Genomic DNA, 21,954 nt, shown 5'->3' with positions numbered 1-21,954 from the left:
CGCCGATTATTAACACTGTCTGGGCAGCTGTCCGTGGCCACACTGGTCATAAGGTCTGGGATGTTTTACTTCCCTGGACAGAAAGGGGTTAAAGGGTCTCTTCCCGCCCCAGAGGGTATGATAAGGACCTCTAAAGTTAGAGTGTGTGCAGGTCTGATGAGTGAGTGAGCGAGCAGATCCCGTGTGGTCACCATCCGCATTGTGTCTTGTCTGCGTAGCTTGTGTCCTACGAAGGGATGAATTTTGCCGTGGGATTTAAGTCCTTGGGGGGGGACACTCAAACTATGGACAATCTGGAGAAGCAACTGATATGTCCCATCTGCTTGGAGATGTTTACCAAACCTGTGGTGATCCTGCCCTGCCAACATAACCTGTGCCGCAAGTGTGCCAATGACATATTCCAGGTACTGCCTGCCGGAGGCCATGTTATAAGTCCTATCTTCTACATGTCTGGGCTCACGTGTTGTTGGAGGGTGGTGGAATGTCATCACTTTGTAGACTTGGAACTTTGGACATAGAGTTAGACTTTGTGTTTTCGTAGAAGGAAGAAGCTCTTTGTATATGCAGTGACTGTAACGAGTTGTGTACACTAGTTGTGTAATCCATGGAGAGTGGGAAGTGTTAATATGTATGTAGGGTGTAGCCTGTGTTTATATCCTGGTGCGTATATACAATGTAGGTTATGGAGTTCCAACATTTTATTGTGTATATAGATTGTAGATTATAGAGGGCCCAGGTTTTATGTGTGTATATACCATGTCGGTTAGAGGATCTGCTATTTTGTCTGTAGATTATGGAGTGCCCACAGTCTGGTGTTTATATAGGGCGTAGAAAGCGAGAACCCAAAGATTGTCTATGGAGGGCCCACAGTGTAGTGTGTATATACAGCGTAGTCTATGGAGGGATCACAGTGTAGTGTGTATATACAGTGTAGTCTATGGAGGGATCACAGTGTAGTGTGTATATACAGTGTAGTCTATGGAGGGATCACAGTGTAGTGTGTATATACAGTGTAGTCTATGGAGGGCCCACAGTGTAGTGTGTATATACAGTGTAGTCTATGGAGGGCCCACAGTGTAGTGTGTATATACAGTGTAGTCTATGGAGGGCCCACAGTGTAGTGTGTATATACAGTGTAGTCTATGGAGGGATCACAGTGTAGTGTGTATATACAGTGTAGTCTATGGAGGGATCACAGTGTAATGTGTATATACAGTGTAGTCTATGGAGGTCCCACAGTGTAGTGTGTATATACAGTGTAGTCTATGGAGGGATCACAGTGTAATGTGTATATACAGTGTAGTCTATGGAGGTCCCATTGTTTAGTGTGTATATACAGTGTAGTCTATGGAGGGCCCACAGTGTAGTGTGTATATACAGTGTAGTTTATGGAGGGATCACAGTGTAGTGTGTATATACAGTGTAGTCTATGGAGGGATCACAGTGTAGTGTGTATATACAGTGTAGTCTATGGAGGGATCACAGTGTAGTGTGTATATACAGTGTAGTCTATGGAGGGATCACAGTGTAGTGTGTATATACAGTGCAGTCTATGGAGGGATCACAGTGTAGTGTGTATATGGAGCGTAGACTGGGAAAATTTTATTATAGTAGATCATCTCCAAATTTGCATTTGGTGGATCATGAAACTGAACACCAGTCAGAAGTGTTTTACGAGAACGTGTGACACAGGGCTGTGGAGTCCGAAGGCCAAACCATGGACTGTGTAATATTAATAATAATCCAGTGACTGATCCCTATTATAGTGAATAGATATACATAATATATACATAATATAATATCAATAATTGAATATTATAAAATCATTTTATTTTCAATTCCATGTCGGTAACGTTTTTCTACTCTGACCCCAGCTAAAATTGATTCCTACTCGGACTCTGCAGCCGTGGTGTGACTTTGATGGGAGTGATAAGTTTACGTTAATTGTATTCAATAGTGCATGGGCAACCATAGCAGTGACTGACACAAGGTAGAGGCAGCAGGGCCGCGAGTGGCGCAGGGTAGAGAAGTCAGAAAGACGAGTGGCACAGGGTAGAGAAGAGGGAGCGATGACTGGCACAAGTGAGAGAAGTCGGAGCGACAAGTGATGCAGGGGAGAGAAGTCAGAGCAATGAGAGACGCAGGGTAGAGAAGTCAGAAAGACGAGTGGCGCAGGGTAGAGAAGTCAGAACGACTAGTGGTGCAGGGTAGAGAAGTTGGAACGACGAGTGACGCAGGGTAGAGAAGTCAGAGTAATGAGAGACGCAGGGTAAAGAAGTTAGAACGACGAGAGACGCAGTGTAGAGAAGTCGTAACGACGAGTGGCACAGGGTCAAGAAGTCGTAACGACAAATGATGCTGGATAGAGAGGTCGGAATGACGAGTGGCACAGGGTAGAGAAGTCAGAACAACAAGTGGTGCAGGGTAAAGAAGTCGGAACGATGAGTGGCGCAAAGTAGAAAAATCAGAATGACGAGTGGTGCATTGTAGAGAATATGGAACGACGAGTAACGTAGGGTAGAGAAGTAAGAATAACGATTTACACGGTAGAGAAGTCAGAACGACTAAAGGCGCAGTGTAGAGAAGTTGGAATGACAAATGGCGCAGGGGAGAAAAGTCGGAGTGACGAATGACACAGGGTAGATAAGTCGGAACGATGAGTGGTGCAAAGTAGAGAAATCAGAATGGTGCATGGTAGAGAATACGGAACGATGAATGACGCAGGGTAGAGAATTCGGAACGCCGAGTGACGCAGGGTAGAGAAGACGGAACGACAAGTGGTGCAGGGTAAAGAAGTCAGAATGATGAGTGGCGCAAAGTAGAGAAGTCAGAACGAGTGACGCAAGGTAGAGAAGTTGGAACGACGAGTGACGCAAGGTAGAGAAGTCGGAGCGACGAGTGACGCAGGGTAGAGAAGTCGGAATGACGAGTGGCGCAGGGGAGAAAAGTCGGAGCGACGAATGACGCAGGGAAGATGAGTCGGAACGACAAGTAGTGCAGGGTAGGATGTGTCAGAAAGAGAAGAGCAAAGTGGAAAACCATTTGGTTAGGAGTCTTAAGAATCAAGACAACAACAACCCAGAGTAACAATAAGAATTTTTGCTGTTTCTATAGTTAGAGAAGGTTGGATTCTGGAGATGTTTCTGAGGTGCAGGTGCCATGAGTGGTGAGCATTCGAATTTAGGGGGTGAAGGAACGACATAAGGGCATGCTTCCTCGAAATTATGGTACAACCACAGACTGAAATGGAAGTATTAGGTTTAGGTTATAGAGAAGACAGTGGAAACAAACAGATGTTAAAGAAAACAGAATTGGTTCCATCATCATAAAGATGACCCTAAAAGACAAATCTGCTGATAGTTTGTTCTGTAGGGACTGGATAGAATTAGAAAAGTACCTCGGATAGAGTCCTGAGGAATCTCGACAGCAATTCGGAGAGATAGGAGGAGACCCAAGAGAGAGAGTGGTGTCCAGTAGGGCGATAGAGCAGAGCACACAGGGGAGTGGTTGGTGGTCAATGTTAAATGTTACAGAGAGTTCTTGAAGAATGGGTACGTAGTGGTTACCATCAGATTTAGGAGATCATTGGAGGATTTGTCAGGGTGTGAATACCAGATTCTAAAGGGTCGAGGGGAGAGTAGACCAAGGGCTTCAGCCATCTATATAGTTTTTAACTTCTAATATAGAAACTACTTGCCTGTGTCCACCCTTTGGCACTGCTGACCATGGCAACAATCTTTAGGGTCACAAGACTCCAGTACTGGGATGATGACGCTAGCAGCCGGGATTATAGCCTGGCACATGGAAGTGTTGTGGTCATGTGACCTGGACAGGACCTGCACCTATAGCTGACACATTGCCTCCCCAGTGCTGATGCTACTCAATGTGCGGCAGACTCTCCATGATCTATCATTATTATTATATAGCGCCATCACATTCCGCAGCACTTTACACACAGTCCTGCCTTTATACTTAGTTGCTTTCCCACAATTCTGTTTCGAATCCGATAAATGTTTTCATCTATGAAAAGACGTAGTCAGGGAAAGGTGACCGAGTATTATAAATCTGGATAAAAGTAAAGGGGGCAGAACTTGGGGCAACAGTAGATAACCAGGGCAATGAATATAATCAGGACTGGGCTATTGCTGTTTGTTATAGAAGTGAGATCTGTGTTATGGAAGCAAATGCAACGCAGACGGGCAGTGATAACGTAACTTCTGACCAATCAAAGCCGAGACAGTGAGGACACCGAGAACGCAGACTGGTGTGGGCCAAAGAACAGTGGTGGAGAGTAAACTGTAAGGAGGGGAGCTCATGAAACCTGACAACAGATTTTCTACAGGTGCTCTGACTGCACCCAGTAATGGGGTAATAACGGAAAGTTTATAGGAGAAATTGAGACTCAGTTTTGTCAGCCGTAGGTCGATCTTCATCCCCGTGATGTGTACTAGGTCCTGGCACTTCGGGGTAAGGAGGGAGTGAGAAGCCTTAGTTTGTGTTATTAGATGGTGTAGTGCTGGTTGTCTGTGGCATCTCACGTGTCTCCTGCCCATTGGCATCTCCTCTACTTGCTGGACTGTCTCTGGCGGCACTAGGTCACGGCCTCACACCTTACGACCCATGTGTGCCTAAATTCATGTCATTTGTCCTAGCCAATCCTCCGCACCTTACACCATGTGAAGGTGCCTGCACAGTAAGGTTTCTAGCACTCTTGTGAAGGTGTTTGGCTTTCTTTATTTTCGCCTGTTTACCCTTATCTGAACCCATCCCGTCTGTACCGACCTCTGCCGGGTTACCTGGCTCTGCCTGCCTTTGCCTCAGCTTCTTACTGACCATGTCCTCATCTGTCCCTTTCATGCCTTGCGTCTGTGTTTCTTGATCCATCCAGCTCATCCCTCATTAAGGAAGCAACAAAGACCTGATCCCTGTACCGAAGTTGCACAATGCCCTCCAAAGTAACCCTAAATCTAACCAGTTTAGTGTCGCAGCTCCCATTACAGTCTGCTCGGACCATGGATCCCGTTGACACGCTCTTGTCAGCCATACAAGACCTGGTTAGAGAAGTTACCCATCCATGAAATTGCCAGGATCAACTGCTCCAATTTCTCAGGTTACATCTAATCTTTAGGAGTTCCTATCTCCTTTCCTCACAGTCTTTGAAGAAACCGGCCAGACCTCTTCAGCTACATTCTTCCGGCTACGTCTCTGCCAGGGTGCTGTGACTGTTGGCCAAAATGCCGTTTAATTCTGCACTAGGATTGTGCGATCGGGTTGGAACAGATCGGATCCCGATCGGCGATCGAGCAAATTTCACGATCGGGATCGGCTGGAAAATGATCGGAAATCGGATTTAAAATCGATCCTGAAATCTCAAGATCGGCTCAACCTTATTCTGCACCCTAGCTTCTGAAGTCTGACGGAACGAAGAGGCCCTAGTGGTATTTTGGTGGGCTTAGAAGGTTGAATCAAAGATAACTTGGCAGGTGTTTATCCTCTAGCTCCTCAGTTTATGGCTCAGAGATCATCTAGGAGAATCCGATCACGAGAAGAGAATTTCTTATCCAGGACCTTGCAAAGGCCTCCACAGGTTCGGGTGTCAGAATTCCTATAAGAACCAGTGTAACATGGATGCAGAAGCAACTTCTATCTCTACTGCGGTGGGATTACTCATTATGTAGGTTGGTGTGTCGTCAAGGTGGGAATCTCCAGTGCCTAGTCTAAAAGGAACGTTTCTCGGGAATGGATTATTCCAGTTAATCTGTCACGTCTGACATCGGTCCATAGTTGTCTCACCATCTGACTTGAAAAGTCCCCAGCCTGTTGACCACTTCCAAAGCTGGTCCTGTAGGCTAATGTTCCTTTATTCTGTAGGTATGACCCTTGCACACCGAGAAGGTTGCTTTTGATGTTTTCTGACATGTATCAGTCCATTGCTCATAAGGTCTACCCTAGTTGTGCAAGCATGCTCCTATCACCAATTGGTACAGCAGGCGGATCATCCCGAATCTGGGGACCTTACTGCCAATCCCATTATCCAGCTACAGTTATGGTGTCCTTGGGGCTGTAGGAACTACCAGATCTGCCTCTGCAATAAGCCGATTTTGATGATGTACTGAAAAAATATGAGCCCGAGGCTCTACGTTTCAGGTTCCATGTCTGATTCTTCATCCTTGTATTGACTATTGTGGTCTGGAACAAAAAATTACCATCAAGAACAATTATCTCTTGTGGTGATCTCCAAGATCCTTCATGGGAACAGAGGGGTAAGGTCTTCCCTAATGATGTCTTGGAAGAGCCTATAACCTGAGCTGTACCAAAGATGGCCTTTAATACTCGTGATGGTCTTCAGCCGAAGTAACACGCCAGCCAGAGTTCAGGAGTTATTATTATCATGACATTTGTTCTTCATCCTGGTGGTGGTAAATGTAGATGATGCACCGATCTACTCGCCCGCACTGATCTACTCACCCGCCCTGATCTACTCGCCTGCCCCGATCTACTCGCCCGCCCCGATCTACTCGCCCGCCCCGATCTACTCGCCCGCCCCGATCTACTCGCCCGCCCCGATCTACTCGCCCGCCCCGATCTACTCGCCCGCCCCGATCTACTCACCCGCCCCGATCTACTCGCCTGCCCCGATCTACTCGCCCGCCCCGATCTACTCACCCGCCCTGATCTACTCGCCTGCCCCGATCTACTCGCCCGACCTGATGTCACAACAAAGCTATGTTTAGTATAGGAGTCTGTGAAATAATTGTTCAGGAAATCCTCTCTACCACTCGTAGGATTCATATCATCAGAACATGACCAAGAGCCGGGTCCTGAGACGTGATCCCTAGTCTTTGAAGTGTCTTGTCTGCGAGGCTCAGGAGTCTCCGGCAATCCTTGGAATTTATTCGTAGGGGAACTGGATGGTGGATGTGTAATACTAAGTATTGTGGTCACTACTACCGGTATACTGCCCGATTATACAGGGACTTATCCATCCACCAGGACCTTCATGTCCATCCGAATCTCAGACCTGGCACACTGAAGAGCGTATCAGCCTTACAATCTCATCTATGAGAAGTAGTACTGTGCACTGTCCATATATACAGGATAAGAGAAGTAGTACTGTGCACTGTCCATATATACAGTATAAGAGAAGTAGTACTGTGCACTGTCCATATATACAGTATAAGAGAAGTAGTACTGTGCACTGTCCATATATACAGGATAAGAGAAGTAGTACTGTGCACTGTCCATATATACAGTATAAGAGAAGTAGTACTGTGCACTGTCCATATATACAGTATATGAGAAGTAGTACTGTGCACTGTCCATATATACAGTATAAGAGAAGTAGTACTGTGCACTGTCCATATATACAGTATAAGAGAAGTAGTACTGTGCAGTGTCCATATATACAGTATAAGAGAAGTAGTACTGTGCACTGTCCATATATACAGTATAAGAGAAGTAGTACTGTGCACTGTCCATATATACAGTATAAGAGAAGTAGTACTGTGCACTGTCCATATATACAGTATAAGAGAAGTAGTACTGTGCACTGTCCATATATACAGTATAAGAGAAGTAGTACTGTGCAGTGTCCATATATACAGGATAAGAGAAGTAGTACTGTGCACTGTCCATATATACAGGATAAGAGAAGTAGTACTGTGCACTGTCCATATATACAGTATAAGAGAAGTAGTACTGTGCACTGTCCATATATACAGTATAAGAGAAGTAGTACTGTGCACTGTCCATATATACAGGATAAGAGAAGTAGTACTGTGCACTGTCCATATATACAGTATAAGAGAAGTAGTACTGTGCACTGTCCATATATACAGTATATGAGAAGTAGTACTGTGCACTGTCCATATATACAGTATAAGAGAAGTAGTACTGTGCACTGTCCATATATACAGTATAAGAGAAGTAGTACTGTGCAGTGTCCATATATACAGTATAAGAGAAGTAGTACTGTGCACTGTCCATATATACAGTATAAGAGAAGTAGTACTGTGCACTGTCCATATATACAGTATAAGAGAAGTAGTACTGTGCACTGTCCATATATACAGTATAAGAGAAGTAGTACTGTGCACTGTCCATATATACAGTATAAGAGAAGTAGTACTGTGCAGTGTCCATATATACAGGATAAGAGAAGTAGTACTGTGCACTGTCCATATATACAGGATAAGAGAAGTAGTACTGTGCACTGTCCATATATACAGTATAAGAGAAGTAGTACTGTGCAGTGTCCATATATACAGTATAAGAGAAGTAGTACTGTGCACTGTCCATATATACAGGATAAGAGAAGTAGTACTGTGCACTGTCCATATATACAGTATAAGAGAAGTAGTACTGTGCACTGTCCATATATACAGGATAAGAGAAGTAGTACTGTGCACTGTCCATATATACAGTATAAGAGAAGTAGTACTGTGCACTGTCCATATATATAAGAGAAGTAGTACTATGCACTGTCCATATATACAGGAGAAGAGAAGTAGTACTGTGCACTGCCCATATATACAGTATAAGAGAAGTAGTACTGTGCACTGTCCATATATACAGTATAAGAGAAGTAGTACTGTGCACTGTCCATATATACAGGAGAAGAGAAGTAGTACTGTGCACTGTCCATATATACAGGATAAGAGAAGTAGTACTGTGCACTGTCCATATATATAAGAGAAGTAGTACTGTGCACTGTCCATATATACAGTATAAGAGAAGTAGTACTGTGCACTGTCCATATATACAGTATAAGAGAAGTAGTACTGTGCACTGTCCATATATACAGGAGAAGAGAAGTAGTACTGTGCACTGCCCATATATACAGTATAAGAGAAGTAGTACTGTGCACTGCCCATATATACAGTATAAGAGAAGTAGTACTGTGCACTGCCCATATATACAGTATAAGAGAAGTAGTACTGTGCACTGTCCATATATACAGTATAAGAGAAGTGGTACTGTGCACTGTCCGTATATACAGCATAAGAGAAGTAGTACTGTGCACTGCCCATATATACAGTATAAGAGAAGTGGTACTGTGCACTGTCCGTATATACAGCATAAGAGAAGTAGTACTGTGCACTGTCCATATATATAAGAGTAGTACTGTGCACTGCCCATATATACAGTATAAGAGAAGTAGTACTGTGCACTGCCCATATATACAGGATAAGAGAAGTAGTACTGTGCACTGTCCATATATACAGGATAAGAGAAGTAGTACTGTGCACTGTCCATATATACAGTATAAGAGAAGTAGTACTGTGCACTGTCCATATATATAAGAGAAGTAGTACTGTGCACTGTCCATATATACAGTATAAGGGAAGTAGTACTGTGCACTGTCCATATATACAGTATAAGAGAAGTAGTACTGTGCACTGTCCATATATACAGAATAAGAGAAGTAGTACTGTGCACTGCCCATATATACAGTATAAGAGAAGTAGTACTGTGCACTGTCCATATATACAGTATAAGAGAAGTAGTACTGTGCACTGTCCATATATACAGTATAAGGGAAGTAGTACTGTGCACTGTCCATATATACAGTATAAGGGAAGTAGTACTGTGCACTGTCCATATATACAGTATAAGAGAAGTAGTACTGTGCACTGTCCATATATACAGTATAAGAGAAGTAGTACTGTGCACTGTCCATATATATAAGAGAAGTAGTACTGTGCACTGTCCATATATACAGTATAAGAGAAGTAGTACTGTGCACTGTCCATATATACAGTATAAGAGAAGTAGTACTGTGCACTGTCCATATATATGAGAAGTAGTACTGTGCACTGTCCATATATATAAGAGAAGTAGTACTGTGCACTGTCCATATATACAGTATAAGAGAAGTAGTACTGTGCACTGCCCATATATACAGTATAAGAGAAGTAGTACTGTGCACTGTCCATATATACAGTATAAGAGAAGTAGTACTGTGCACTGTCCATATATATAAGAGAAGTGGTACTGTGCACTGTCCATATATATAAGAGAAGTAGTACTGTGCACTGTCCATATGTATAAGAGAAGTAGTACTGTGCACTGTCCATATGTATAAGAGAAGTAGTACTGTGCACTGTCCATATATACAGTATAAGAGAAGTAGTACTGTGCACTGTCCATATATACAGTATAAGAGAAGTAGTACTGTGCACTGCCCATATATACAGTATAAGAGAAGTAGTACTGTGCAGTGTCTATATATACAGTATAAGAGAAGTAGTACTGTGCACTGTCCATATATACAGTATAAGAGAAGTAGTACTGTGCACTGTCCATATATACAGTATAAGAGAAGTAGTACTGTGCACTGTCCATATATACAGTATAAGAGAAGTAGTACTGTGCACTGTCCATATATATGAGAAGTAGTACTGTGCACTGTCCATATATACAGTATAAGAGAAGTAGTACTGTGCACTGTCCATATATATAAGAGAAGTAGTACTGTGCACTGTCCATATATATAAGAGAAGTAGTACTGTGCACTGTCCATATATATGAGAAGTACTGTGCACTGTCCATATATACAGTATAAGAGAAGTAGTACTGTGCACTGTCCATATATACAGTATAAGAGAAGTAGTACTGTGCACTGTCCATATATACAGTATAAGAGAAGTAGTACTGTGCACTGTCCATATATACAGTATAAGAGAAGTAGTACTGTGCACTGTCCATATATACAGTATAAGAGAAGTAGTACTGTGCACTGTCCATATATATGAGAAGTAGTACTGTGCACTGTCCATATATACAGTATAAGAGAAGTAGTACTGTGCACTGTCCATATATATAAGAGAAGTAGTACTGTGCACTGTCCATATATATAAGAGAAGTAGTACTGTGCACTGTCCATATATATGAGAAGTACTGTGCACTGTCCATATATACAGTATAAGAGAAGTAGTACTGTGCACTGTCCATATATACAGTATAAGAGAAGTAGTACTGTGCACTGTCCATATATACAGTATAAGAGAAGTAGTACTGTGCACTGCCCATATATACAGTATAAGAGAAGTAGTACTGTGCACTGTCCATATATACAGTATAAGAGAAGTAGTACTGTGCACTGTCCATATATACAGTATAAGAGAAGTAGTACTGTGCACTGTCCATATATACAGTATAAGAGAAGTAGTACTGTGCACTGTCCATATATATGAGTAGTACTGTGCACTGCCCATATATATAAGAGAAGTAGTACTGTGCACTGTCCATATATACAGTATAAGAGAAGTAGTACTGTGCACTGCCCATATATATAAGAGAAGTAGTACTGTGCACTGCCCATATATATAAGAGAAGTAGTACTGTGCACTGCCCATATATATAAGAGAAGTAGTACTGTGCACTGCCCATATATATAAGAGAAGTAGTACTGTGCACTGCCCATATATGCAGATATTGTCTATTATACAATGGCTTCATCTTTCTGCCAAGAACGGTCTCAGATGCATTGAAAACAAAGCAAGGAAACATCTGATGATTTTTGTTTGGTGAGGATTTCCCTTTTACCTGATGGGTTTGGCCCCTGTGTTATGTAAGTCCTGTACGTACTATCCTGACACGTATCAGCGATCAGTGTGTAAGAAGGGAAACCCCTGGTCATTATGGGGCCCTGGAACATGACTGCGGCATCCAGAGGGCTCTGCCATGTAAATGTCCCCCATCCATCTCCCCCTTACACCCAGCAATGAGATAGTTGGGAGCTGTTATGTATTTTCTGCAGCCCGGGGTCTGGCCGGTGACCATGAGCTGCTCGGAGCCCCCAATACCTGGTTGATCCTGCCACAGAACAGACTTCCTCTACACCCTGCAGTATAGGTGTATTGTACTGCATAGTGGTGAGCCGGCGCTCAGAGCATCACCGCTTCAGGTCCTGTAGTTGGACATCACTAAATAGTTAAGAAAATAAAAATAAATGACCAAAGCCCCCAAAAGACCCCTTTTCTTATATAAAATTAACTAAATAAAAGAAAACCCTAAAAATGTATATTAAAAAAAAATTACCTCCCCATATATACTCGAGTATAAGCCGACCTGAATATAAGCCTTGGCCCCTAATTTTACCATAAAAATCTGGGAAAACGTATTGACTTGAGTTATAAGCCTAGTGGGGGAAATCCACTATTGCAGATAGTCTGGTCATGTGTATTACAGCTTAGTAACTCCATGGGCCTCATAGTAATAGCAGTTAACCCCATCATGTCCCTCACATTAACCCCCTGTGTGCCTCACAAAAGAGTTACTGATATGTGGGACATATGGAGGTAATAATTAGGTATCTTCATCATTAAGGTCCTGTAATATGAGGCACATGGAGTTACTGAAACTAAATGAATAACCCCAAATGCCTGACATTACTAGGACTAGTGACCCCTGCAGGTCCCTGTGTGTTACTGTCACTGTACTGAAGCTTCCTCTCCTCGATGCAGACACAGGAGCAGGGGCCTCCTGTGCTTTCATCTCTCTCCAAAGAGCACAGAGACCCGCAAGGACCTGCATAAATTAAAAAAAGGGGGAGGTCCTTTAGTGCTAGAGAAGGGGGAGTGTCCTATATCATTACTGTAGCACTAAAGGACCTCCCCCTTTGTTTAATTTATGCAGGTCCTTGCAGGTCTCTGGTCCGTGGACCCTGACTTGAGTATAAGCCGAGGGGGGCATAAAAACTGTGCTGAAAAATTCGGCTTATACTCGAGTATATACGGTATTTGGTATGGCTGCGTCTGTAACAACCCAACGCAATAAAACTGAGATTTTATTTAACCTGCACTGTGAAAGTCGGGGGAAAAAACACTGGAAAGAATGATTGGGAAGAATATGCAAATCTGTCTTCCATGATGTAAATAGGAAGACAGTGCCTCAGTCATGCAGCCCACTAGGGGGCGCTCCCTTTACCATCATGCCTGACCTTCCCAGAGGCCTTTGCTGCAATGATGTGGGATTTTACCAAGTACAGTCTCTCCGCCGAGGACAGCTGTTTCAATCTATTTGGATCGGGACGGATCGGTTCGGGGACGGATTGGAGACATTAGCACCGGTTGTCTACTGCGTAAAGAAGTAGAAACCCAGCGGCTATGGCGGCTGCCCCGCTCCCGGGCGGTTGCCATAGTTACACACCCGGCATGCGCCGTACTAGTATGGAGGATGTCGGGAAAGGGTTAAGTCATATGCACTCCACTCATGGGAAGAATATGCAAATCTGTCTTTCATGATGTAAATAGGAAGACAGCACCTCACCCCCTAGCCCACTAGGGGGTGCTCCCTTTAACAACAGAAAATGCTAAGAAAAGGGATTGAAAAGTCCCATGTACCCAACACAGTACCAACAAAAAGCACAGGTTGTCCCATAAAAAATAAGCCCTCAACTAACTCTGAAAATTGGAAAATAGAAACGCTGCACATCTCAGAAGATGCAAAAATCACTGATTTATGTCCACAAATGTGTTTGTTCTGCAAAATTAGTATCGCATAAAAAATAATATAAATGAGGAATCACCGTAACCGTACCGACCCACAGAATAAAGGTCACATGTTACTTATACTGTACACTGCATGCCGTAACCGTACCGACCCGCAGAATAAAGGTCACATGTCACTTATACTGTACACTGCATGCCGTAACCGTACCGACCCGCAGAATAAAGGTCACATGTTACTTATACTATACACTGCACGCCGTAACCGTACCGACCCACAGAATAAAGGCCACATGTTACTTATACTGTACACTGCACGCCGTAACCGTACCGACCCGCAGAATAAAGGCCACATGTTACTTATACTGTACGCTGCACACTGTAACCGTACCGACCCGCAGAATAAAGGACACATGTTACTTACACTGTACACTGCATGCCGTAACCGTACCGACCCGCAGAATAAAGGACACATGTTACTTATACTGTACAGTGCACGATGTAACCGTACCGACCCGCAGAATAAAGGTCACATGTTACTTATACTGTACACTGCACGCCGTAACCGTACCGACCCGCAGAATAATGGTCACATGTTACTTATACTGTACACTGCACGCCGTAACCGTACCGACCCGCAGAATAAAGGACACATGTTACTTATACTGTACACTGCACAATGTAACCGTACCGACCCGCAGAATAAAGGTCACATGTTACTTATACTGTACACTGCACGCCGTAACCGTACCGACCCGCAGAATAAAGGTCACATGTTACTTATACTGTACACTACACGACGTAACCGTACCGACCTGCAGAATAAAGGCCACATGTTACTTATACTGTACACTGCACGCCGTAACTGTACCGACCTGCAGAATAATGGTCACATGTTACTTATACCGTACGCTGCACGCCGTAACCGTACCGACCTGCAGAATAAAGGTCACATGTTACTTATACTGTACACTGCACGCCGTAACCGTACCGACCCGCAGAATAAAGGTCACATGTTACTTATACTGTACACTGCATGCTGTAACCGTACCGACCCGCAGAATAAAGGTAACATGTTACTTATACTGTACACTGCACGCCGTAACCGTACCGACCCGCAGAATAAAGGTCACATGTTACTTATACTGTACACTGCACGATGTAACCGTACCGACCCGCAGAATAAAGGTCACATGTTACTTATACTGTACACTGCACGCCGTAACCGTACCGACCCGCAGAATAATGGTCACATGTTACTTATACTGTACACTGCACGCCGTAACTGTACCGACCCGCAGAATAATGGTCACATGTTACTTATACTGTACACTACACGACGTAACTGTACCGACCCGCAGAATAAAGGTCACATGTTACTTATACTGTACACTGCATGCCGTAACCGTACCGACCCGCAGAATAATGGTCACATGTTACTTATACTGTACACTGCACGCCGTAACTGTACCGACCCGCAGAATAATGGTCACATGTTACTTATACTGTACACTACACGACGTAACTGTACCGACCCGCAGAATAAAGGTCACATGTTACTTATACCGTACACTGCACGCCGTAACCGTACCGACCCGCAGAATAATGGTCACATGTTACTTATACTGTACACTGCACGCCGTAACTGTACCGACCCGCAGAATAATGGTCACATGTTACTTATACTGTACACTACACGACGTAACTGTACCGACCTGCAGAATAAAGGTCACATGTTACTTATACCGTACGCTGCATGGCAAAAAATTTTGAAAAAGTAAAACTCCATGCCAGAATTGAATATTATTTTTATTCGACCAAGAAAGAGTTAATAAATGTATTCAATAAGTTACAGGCGCCCAAACATGGTGTCATTACAAAATACATCTCATCCCGCAAACACCAAGCCCTTATATGGCCGCGTCACCAGAAACATAAGAAAATATAACGTCTAGTAATGTGAGGACAAAAAACCCCAAATCGCCAAATCATTAGAACACAACTGGCGGCGGCAGGAAGGGAATGTATAAGGAGGGGGAGCGAATATCAGGGGACACCCCAGACTTACAGCTTAGACCGTATCATGGAGGGTGGAGAGGAGGAGGAGTCCTCACAGTGTATGGGGTGGAGAGGAGTAGTAGTAGTCCTCACAGTGTACAGGGCTGTATATCAGACCACCTTTAGTTTCCCATTATGTTCAGCAGAACGTGGCACAAGAAGACCCAACCAGTCCTAGGTCAGATGAAGGTGTCACCACACCATGAGGACATCTGTGACCAGCAGATATACAGAACATTGCTGCAGAGGACAACAAAGATGTTACTCAGGAGGTGGGGAATGTACTGCCAGAGAAGGGTTAATGTACTATTGTCCGCCATGATGTCAGCATCCTCGAGCTTCCAGTAATGGCCAGAAATGATCCATTCTCATTCCTGACATTGCTCTTGATATTAGCCTTCATTTTTTTTCCCGTAGGCCTCAAATCCCCTCTGGCAGTCCCGCGGATCCAGCACCGTATCCTCCGGAGGACGTTTCCGCTGCCCTTCATGTCGACACGAGGTTGTTCTAGACAGACATGGGGTGTACGGGCTACAAAGGAATCTGCTGGTGGAAAATATCATAGATATCTACAAGCAGGAGTCCTCCAGGTAGGTGTCACTCGTGACCGCTCCGGCTGTATATATCTGTGTAGTGAGCTCCCCCTAGTGGTGGCCGCAGTCCTTAGCCATGACTTCAGGATGGTTGAGGATTTCCATATTGGAGTTTTTGCCGTTTGTGGGAGTCCTCTGTCTGAGTTTCCATGTGGCCCCTAATATTACCGTGTGGCCCTTGATATTCCCATCTGTTAGACTGAATCTGTCAGTCTGATCCCCTTTCAGGCCTCTAAACACCAAAACTGAGCAGCAGTTGATGTGTGAGGAGCACGAGGACGAGAAGATCAATATCTACTGCCTGACATGCGAGACCCCGACCTGCTCCATGTGTAAGGTGTTCGGAGCCCACAAGGACTGTGAGGTGGCCCCGCTCTCCAGCATCTACAAGAGACAGAAGGTATGTGAGCCCGTCACCGACCACAAGGACCAGTGGTCTCCAGTTACCCCCCCTCCGCCCTGAGTCTATGATCGTCTATGTCTTGAACGCTGGGTCTCAGCGGTCAGGGTCAGGTCCTGGAGATCAGTGACTTGTGTTACCAGATTCCACCACCCGTCAGTAGATCACCCGGGGAAACTTTTTTCCATTTAGTCTCCTAAATGTGGTAAAAATCATCTCCAGTCTGGGCAGTCAGTTGTCAGAGTGTGCACTAGTGGTCTGTGGTCACAACCCCATATTTGACCCAATCATGTTGGGGTGTACCCCCACATGAACCATGTATCCCCATACGCCCTGTGTACCCCCACATGAACCATGTATCCCCATACGCCCTGTGTACCCCCACATGAACCATGTACCCCCATATGAACCATGGTCCCCCCATACGCCCTGTGTACCCCCATATGAACCATGTACCCCCATACGCCCTCTGTACCCCCATATGAACCATGTTACTTGTTACCAGAAGAGACTGTTAGTGACCTCAGTGTCTCCGCAGAGTGACCTCAGTGACGGCATCGCCATGTTGGTGGCCGGTAATGACCGAATCCAAGCGATCATCACCCAGATGGAGGAAATCTGTAAAAGTATCGAAGTAAGTGCTCGAAACCCTCACCGATTCTAGAGTGGTAATGCAGGAGTCCTGTATATATACAGTATATGTGTGTGTGAGTATATACAGTATATATGTGGAGCCACTGAGCTGTGTCTAATCCTATCCCATGTGACACAGGACAACAGCCGCAGACAGAAGCAGCACCTCAGCCAGCGCTTTGACTCCTTGTATAACATCTTGGAGGAGAGGAAGAAGGAGCTGCTGCAGATGATCACCCGCGAGCAGGAGGAGAAGCTGCAGTACGTGCGGGGCCTGATCCGCCAACATGGAGACCACCTGGAGGTCACCTCTAAACTAGTAGAGTCATCAATACAGTCTATGGATGAACCACAGATGGCGCAATTCCTGCAGGTGAGAGACTGCCATGTGGTGGAGACGCGTCCATAGATATGACTCCGGTCAGTGACTAATCCCGCCGCAGGGTCAGGATCTCATGTGTCTTCTCTCTTCTTACAGCACGCAAAGGAGCTGATCAAGAAGTGAGTATGAGGGCCAGAAACCCTGACAAAAATGGAGACATTTCCTATGACGTCACATCTCATGTGCTGCCGCCCCATCTTCTTCCATATTTCATCATGTCCTGCCTACTGTCTCCATCATGTCCAGCCTTGTCCCACCACATTCTTCCTTGATCTTCAGTCTTTTCTTCTGATCTTTTATATTTCATCATATCTTCTTCATGTCTCACTATGCTGTGTCCTGCCATGTTATGCCTCACATTGTTGTGTCTCGCCATGTTGGTTTTCACCATGTGGTGTCCCACCAGGTTATGTCTCACAGTGTTGTGTCTCGCCATGTTGATTCTCGCCATTTTGTGTCTCGCCATGTTGCATCCTGCCAGGTTGTGTCCCGCCATATTGTATCTCGCTATGTTGTGTGTCACCAGGTTGTGTCTCGTCCTGTTGTGTCCTACCATGTTCTGTCCCGCCAAGTGGTGTCTCGCCATGTTTATCTAGAATTGTAGTGTCTCGCCATCCACCCATCACATATATGTCGGTATGTAGTCTATACTCATCTCTATTTTTTCCCCAGGATCACAGACATGTCCAAGGTTTCCACAATAGACCGCCCAGACCCCGGCTACGAAAACATGGATCATTTTTGTGTTAACGTAGATAATGTGTCTGATATGCTGAGGACCATCGATTTTCACGCAGGTGAGGGGTAGGTCCCGACCCCGGGTATTAAACGATTATCTGCACCAATAACACCATTTATTATAGGTAGGTAGAACCTACCTGTGCTGGGATATAGACTGGATATCACTGACCCTCTCCAGAGATCTCCAGGGAATATCACATGTAATCAGGGAGGGATTATAATAAGGTTTTCCCGGGCACTGAGGTTGCCAGGGGGCAACATTCATTTTGACCAAACCGGAACTTCAGGCCCCAGAGTATAATTATTGGAGGCCTAGGAGAGGTGAGTAAACATGACAAGCAGTGGTACTCACCTCCCCTGAGCTTCAGCATGGCTCCCTGTCCTCTTCAGACCTCTTCCAACTGCCAGAATGATGTCAGGGACTGCTGAGGTTTCTGATTGGGCTGAGGTGGTCATGTGGGTCACACTGGCATCCTGACACTTGTATCTATACATCATGTAAACAACATGAATGCCGAGGCCCAATCACTGCTGATGTTATTCAGAAGGCCGGAAGTGGCCCGAAGAGGATCAGGACCCAAGCCTGAGCCCAGAGGAGGCCGAATAATTCTACTCTGAGGTGACGCTACCGGTGTAATGTGATACATGTAATAAAAACAGTTCCCATGTAATACAGAAACACTCATATAATATCACATATGTAATACAGACACTCCCCATGTAATACAGACACTCCCCATGTAATACAGACACTCCCCATGTAATATCACACATGTAATACAAACAGTTCCCATGTAATATGACACATGTAATACAGAAACACTCATATAATATCACACACATAATACAGACACTTCCCATGTAATAGACACTCCCCATGTAACATCACACATGTAATACAGACACTCCCCATGTAATATCACACAGGTAATACAGACACTCCCCATGTAATATCACACAGGTAATACAGACACAGCCCATGTAATATCACACATGTAATACAGACACTCCCCATGTAATATCACACAGGTAATACAGACACAGCCCATGTAATATCACACATGTAATACAGACACTCCCCATGTAATATCACACATGTAATACAGACACTCCCCATGTAATATCACACATGTAATACAGACACTCCCCATGTAATATGACACATGTAATACAGACACTCCCCATGTAATATCACACATGTAATACAGACACTCCCCATGTAATATCACACATGTAATACAGACACTCCCCATGTAATATGACACATGTAATACAAACAGTTCCCATGTAATATGACACATGTAATACAGAAACACTCATATAATATCACACATGTAATACAGACACTCCCCATGTAATACAGACACTCCCCATGTAATATCACACATGTAATACAGACACTCCCCATGTAATATCACACATGTAATACAGATACTCCACATGTAATATCACACATGTAATACAGACACTCCCCATGTAATATCACACATGTAATACAGACACTCCCCATGTAATATCACACATGTAATACAAACAGTTCCCGTGTAATATGACACATGTAATACAGAAACACTCATATAATATCACACATGTAATACAGACACTCCCCATGTAATACAGACACTCCCCATGTAATATCACACATGTAATACAGACACTCCCCATGTAATATCACACATGTAATACAGACACTCCCATGTAATATCACACATGTAATACAAACAGTTCCCATGTAATATGACACATGTAATACAGAAACACTCATATAATATCACACACATAATACAGACACTCCCCATGTAATACAGACACTCCCCATGTAATATCACACATGTAATACAAACAGTTCAGTGTAATATGACACATGTAATACAGGCACAGCCCATGTAATATCACACAGTTGCATAGTATATGCTTGTGATTCAGTGATTTTGGTGTTTTTTCCTCCCGGGGTCACATGTTCCTGGTCTGTACTTTGTAGTGTCTCAGGGGGATGAGGAAGAAGACATATTTGATACAGAGGAAGTGGAAGCTGAAGAAGAGAGGCCTGAAACTACAGAGGGTAAGAGCCGAGGGGACGGGAGTCGTGGCCCCTCACTATAGGAGAGCATTTTGTGCAGCGACTTCCCACAATCCTCTAGTAAATAGTCAAATATGCCACCCCTCATGTAATAATAGGTGGAGGCGGGGCCAAAAAGGCAACAGCAATGATGTCATCAGTCACACAGTGTGACATAACGAAGTAGTGACTCCAAATATGGGATGAGCTCACTTGTTGCTAAAGTCTTAAACCCCATGTGTCACTATCCCCCGCCCCATGTGTCACTACCCCCCCGCCCTATGTGTCACTACCCCCCCATGTGTCACTACCCCCCCCGCCCTATATGTCACTACCCCCCCATGTGTCACTACCCCCCCCGCCCTATATGTCACTACCCCCCCATGTGTCACTACCCCCCCCATGTGTCACTACCCCCCCCATGTGTCACTACCCCCCCATGTGTCACTACCCCCCCGCCCTATGTGTCACTATCCCCCCTCCCCCATGTGTCACTACCCCCCCATGTGTCACTACCCCCCCGCCCTATATGTCACTACCCCCCCATGTGTCACTACCCCCCCGCCCTATATGTCACTACCCCCCCATGTGTCACTACCCCCCCCATGTGTCACTACCCCCCCATGTGTCACTACCCCCCCATGTGTCACTACCCCCCCGCCCTATGTGTCACTATCCCCCCTCCCCCATGTGTCACTACCCGGCCCCCTTTCCTTACAGCATGGATCTGTATGTGACTTTTACATCAGACTAATTTACTATTTTCTCATTTTCTTGTAGATTCTGGGCCACGACAGAGGACAGCGACCCCTCATGGAGACTTTGGTGGGGTGTAGGGTTTGGGGGATGATCCCAAATCCTGACTTCTAGGGGGGGGGCAAAAACACTAATTATCTGTATTTTCGGTAGAGTAAATAAATGTAAGAATCTGTGCCAGTGTGAGGTCTGTACCAGAACCATGTTACACCCGATCACGTTATACAGGATCACGTTACTCTTATTTACATAGTTACATAGTAGATGAGGTTGGATAAAGACCTCAGTCCATCAAGTACAACCTATAACCCTACAATCCCCTTCAGTGTTGATCCAGGGGAAGGCAAAAAACCCCCATGAGGCTCCGGCCAATTGCCCCATTTCAGGGAAAAAAATTTCTTCCCGACTCCAAATCTGGCAGTCAGTATAAATCCCCTGGATCAACGTGTCCTTAAATCTAGAGTCCATAACTGTTATATACTGTCTACCAATAAGTATTTGGACACCCACTAAAGTTCTGCGGAGGTGGAGTTATGGTCTGGGGGGGGGGGTTTCTCCTGGTAGGGACCCTTGGTCCCAGTACATGGTAAACTCAGCATCGACGCCTATTGCACTATTTTAGATAACAGTGCACTTCCTACATTATGGTGGTTCTATGGGTCGGACCAATGTCACTTCCAGCTGTCATGTAGCGAGGTCTACCATGGCTTGGTACAGTAACAATCAGGTTACCCTGTCCAGACTTGAACCCTATCGAGCACCTCTGGGACGAGTTGGATCGCCGAACTAAGGGGTTCAGCAGCTGTCCAAAATCGGTGAAAGAGCTTACCTGTCTTCTCCAAGCTGAATGGAATAAAATACCACTAGCCGTCATCCAAGGA

The 21,954-nt window shown here is 44.7% G+C and overlaps 1 protein-coding gene across 1 annotated transcript; it reads left to right on the top strand.

Moving 5' to 3' along the window:
* Positions 1–15: 15 nt before the first annotated feature.
* TRIM54 (tripartite motif containing 54) lies at positions 16–21,259 on the top strand. Its single transcript, XM_075269365.1, has 9 exons — positions 16–404; positions 15,927–16,099; positions 16,331–16,502; positions 17,041–17,136; positions 17,275–17,508; positions 17,614–17,636; positions 18,190–18,314; positions 20,240–20,320; positions 21,098–21,259. The coding sequence occupies exons 1-9, from the start codon at positions 237–239 to the stop codon at positions 21,151–21,153; spliced, it is 1,128 nt and encodes a 375-aa protein (XP_075125466.1). The 5' UTR covers positions 16–236; the 3' UTR covers positions 21,154–21,259.
* Positions 21,260–21,954: the final 695 nt, after the last annotated feature.

This window comes from Leptodactylus fuscus, chromosome 3 (assembly GCF_031893055.1).
Source record: "Leptodactylus fuscus isolate aLepFus1 chromosome 3, aLepFus1.hap2, whole genome shotgun sequence".
NCBI lineage: Eukaryota > Metazoa > Chordata > Amphibia > Anura > Leptodactylidae > Leptodactylus > Leptodactylus fuscus.
Note: the sequence above shows the minus strand (reverse complement) of the source record. Positions and strands in the feature narration are given on the sequence as shown.

Excerpts from the sequence above, each read along its gene's own strand:
- TRIM54 (XM_075269365.1), top strand. The coding sequence starts at position 237 with ATGAATTTTGCCGTGGGATTTAAGTCCTTGGGGGGGGACACTCAAACT. Across the intron at positions 16,100-16,330 it reads TACAAGCAGGAGTCCTCCAG|GCCTCTAAACACCAAAACTG; the intron begins GTAGGTGTCACT and ends ATCCCCTTTCAG. Across the intron at positions 17,637-18,189 it reads GCAAAGGAGCTGATCAAGAA|GATCACAGACATGTCCAAGG; the intron begins GTGAGTATGAGG and ends TTTTTTCCCCAG.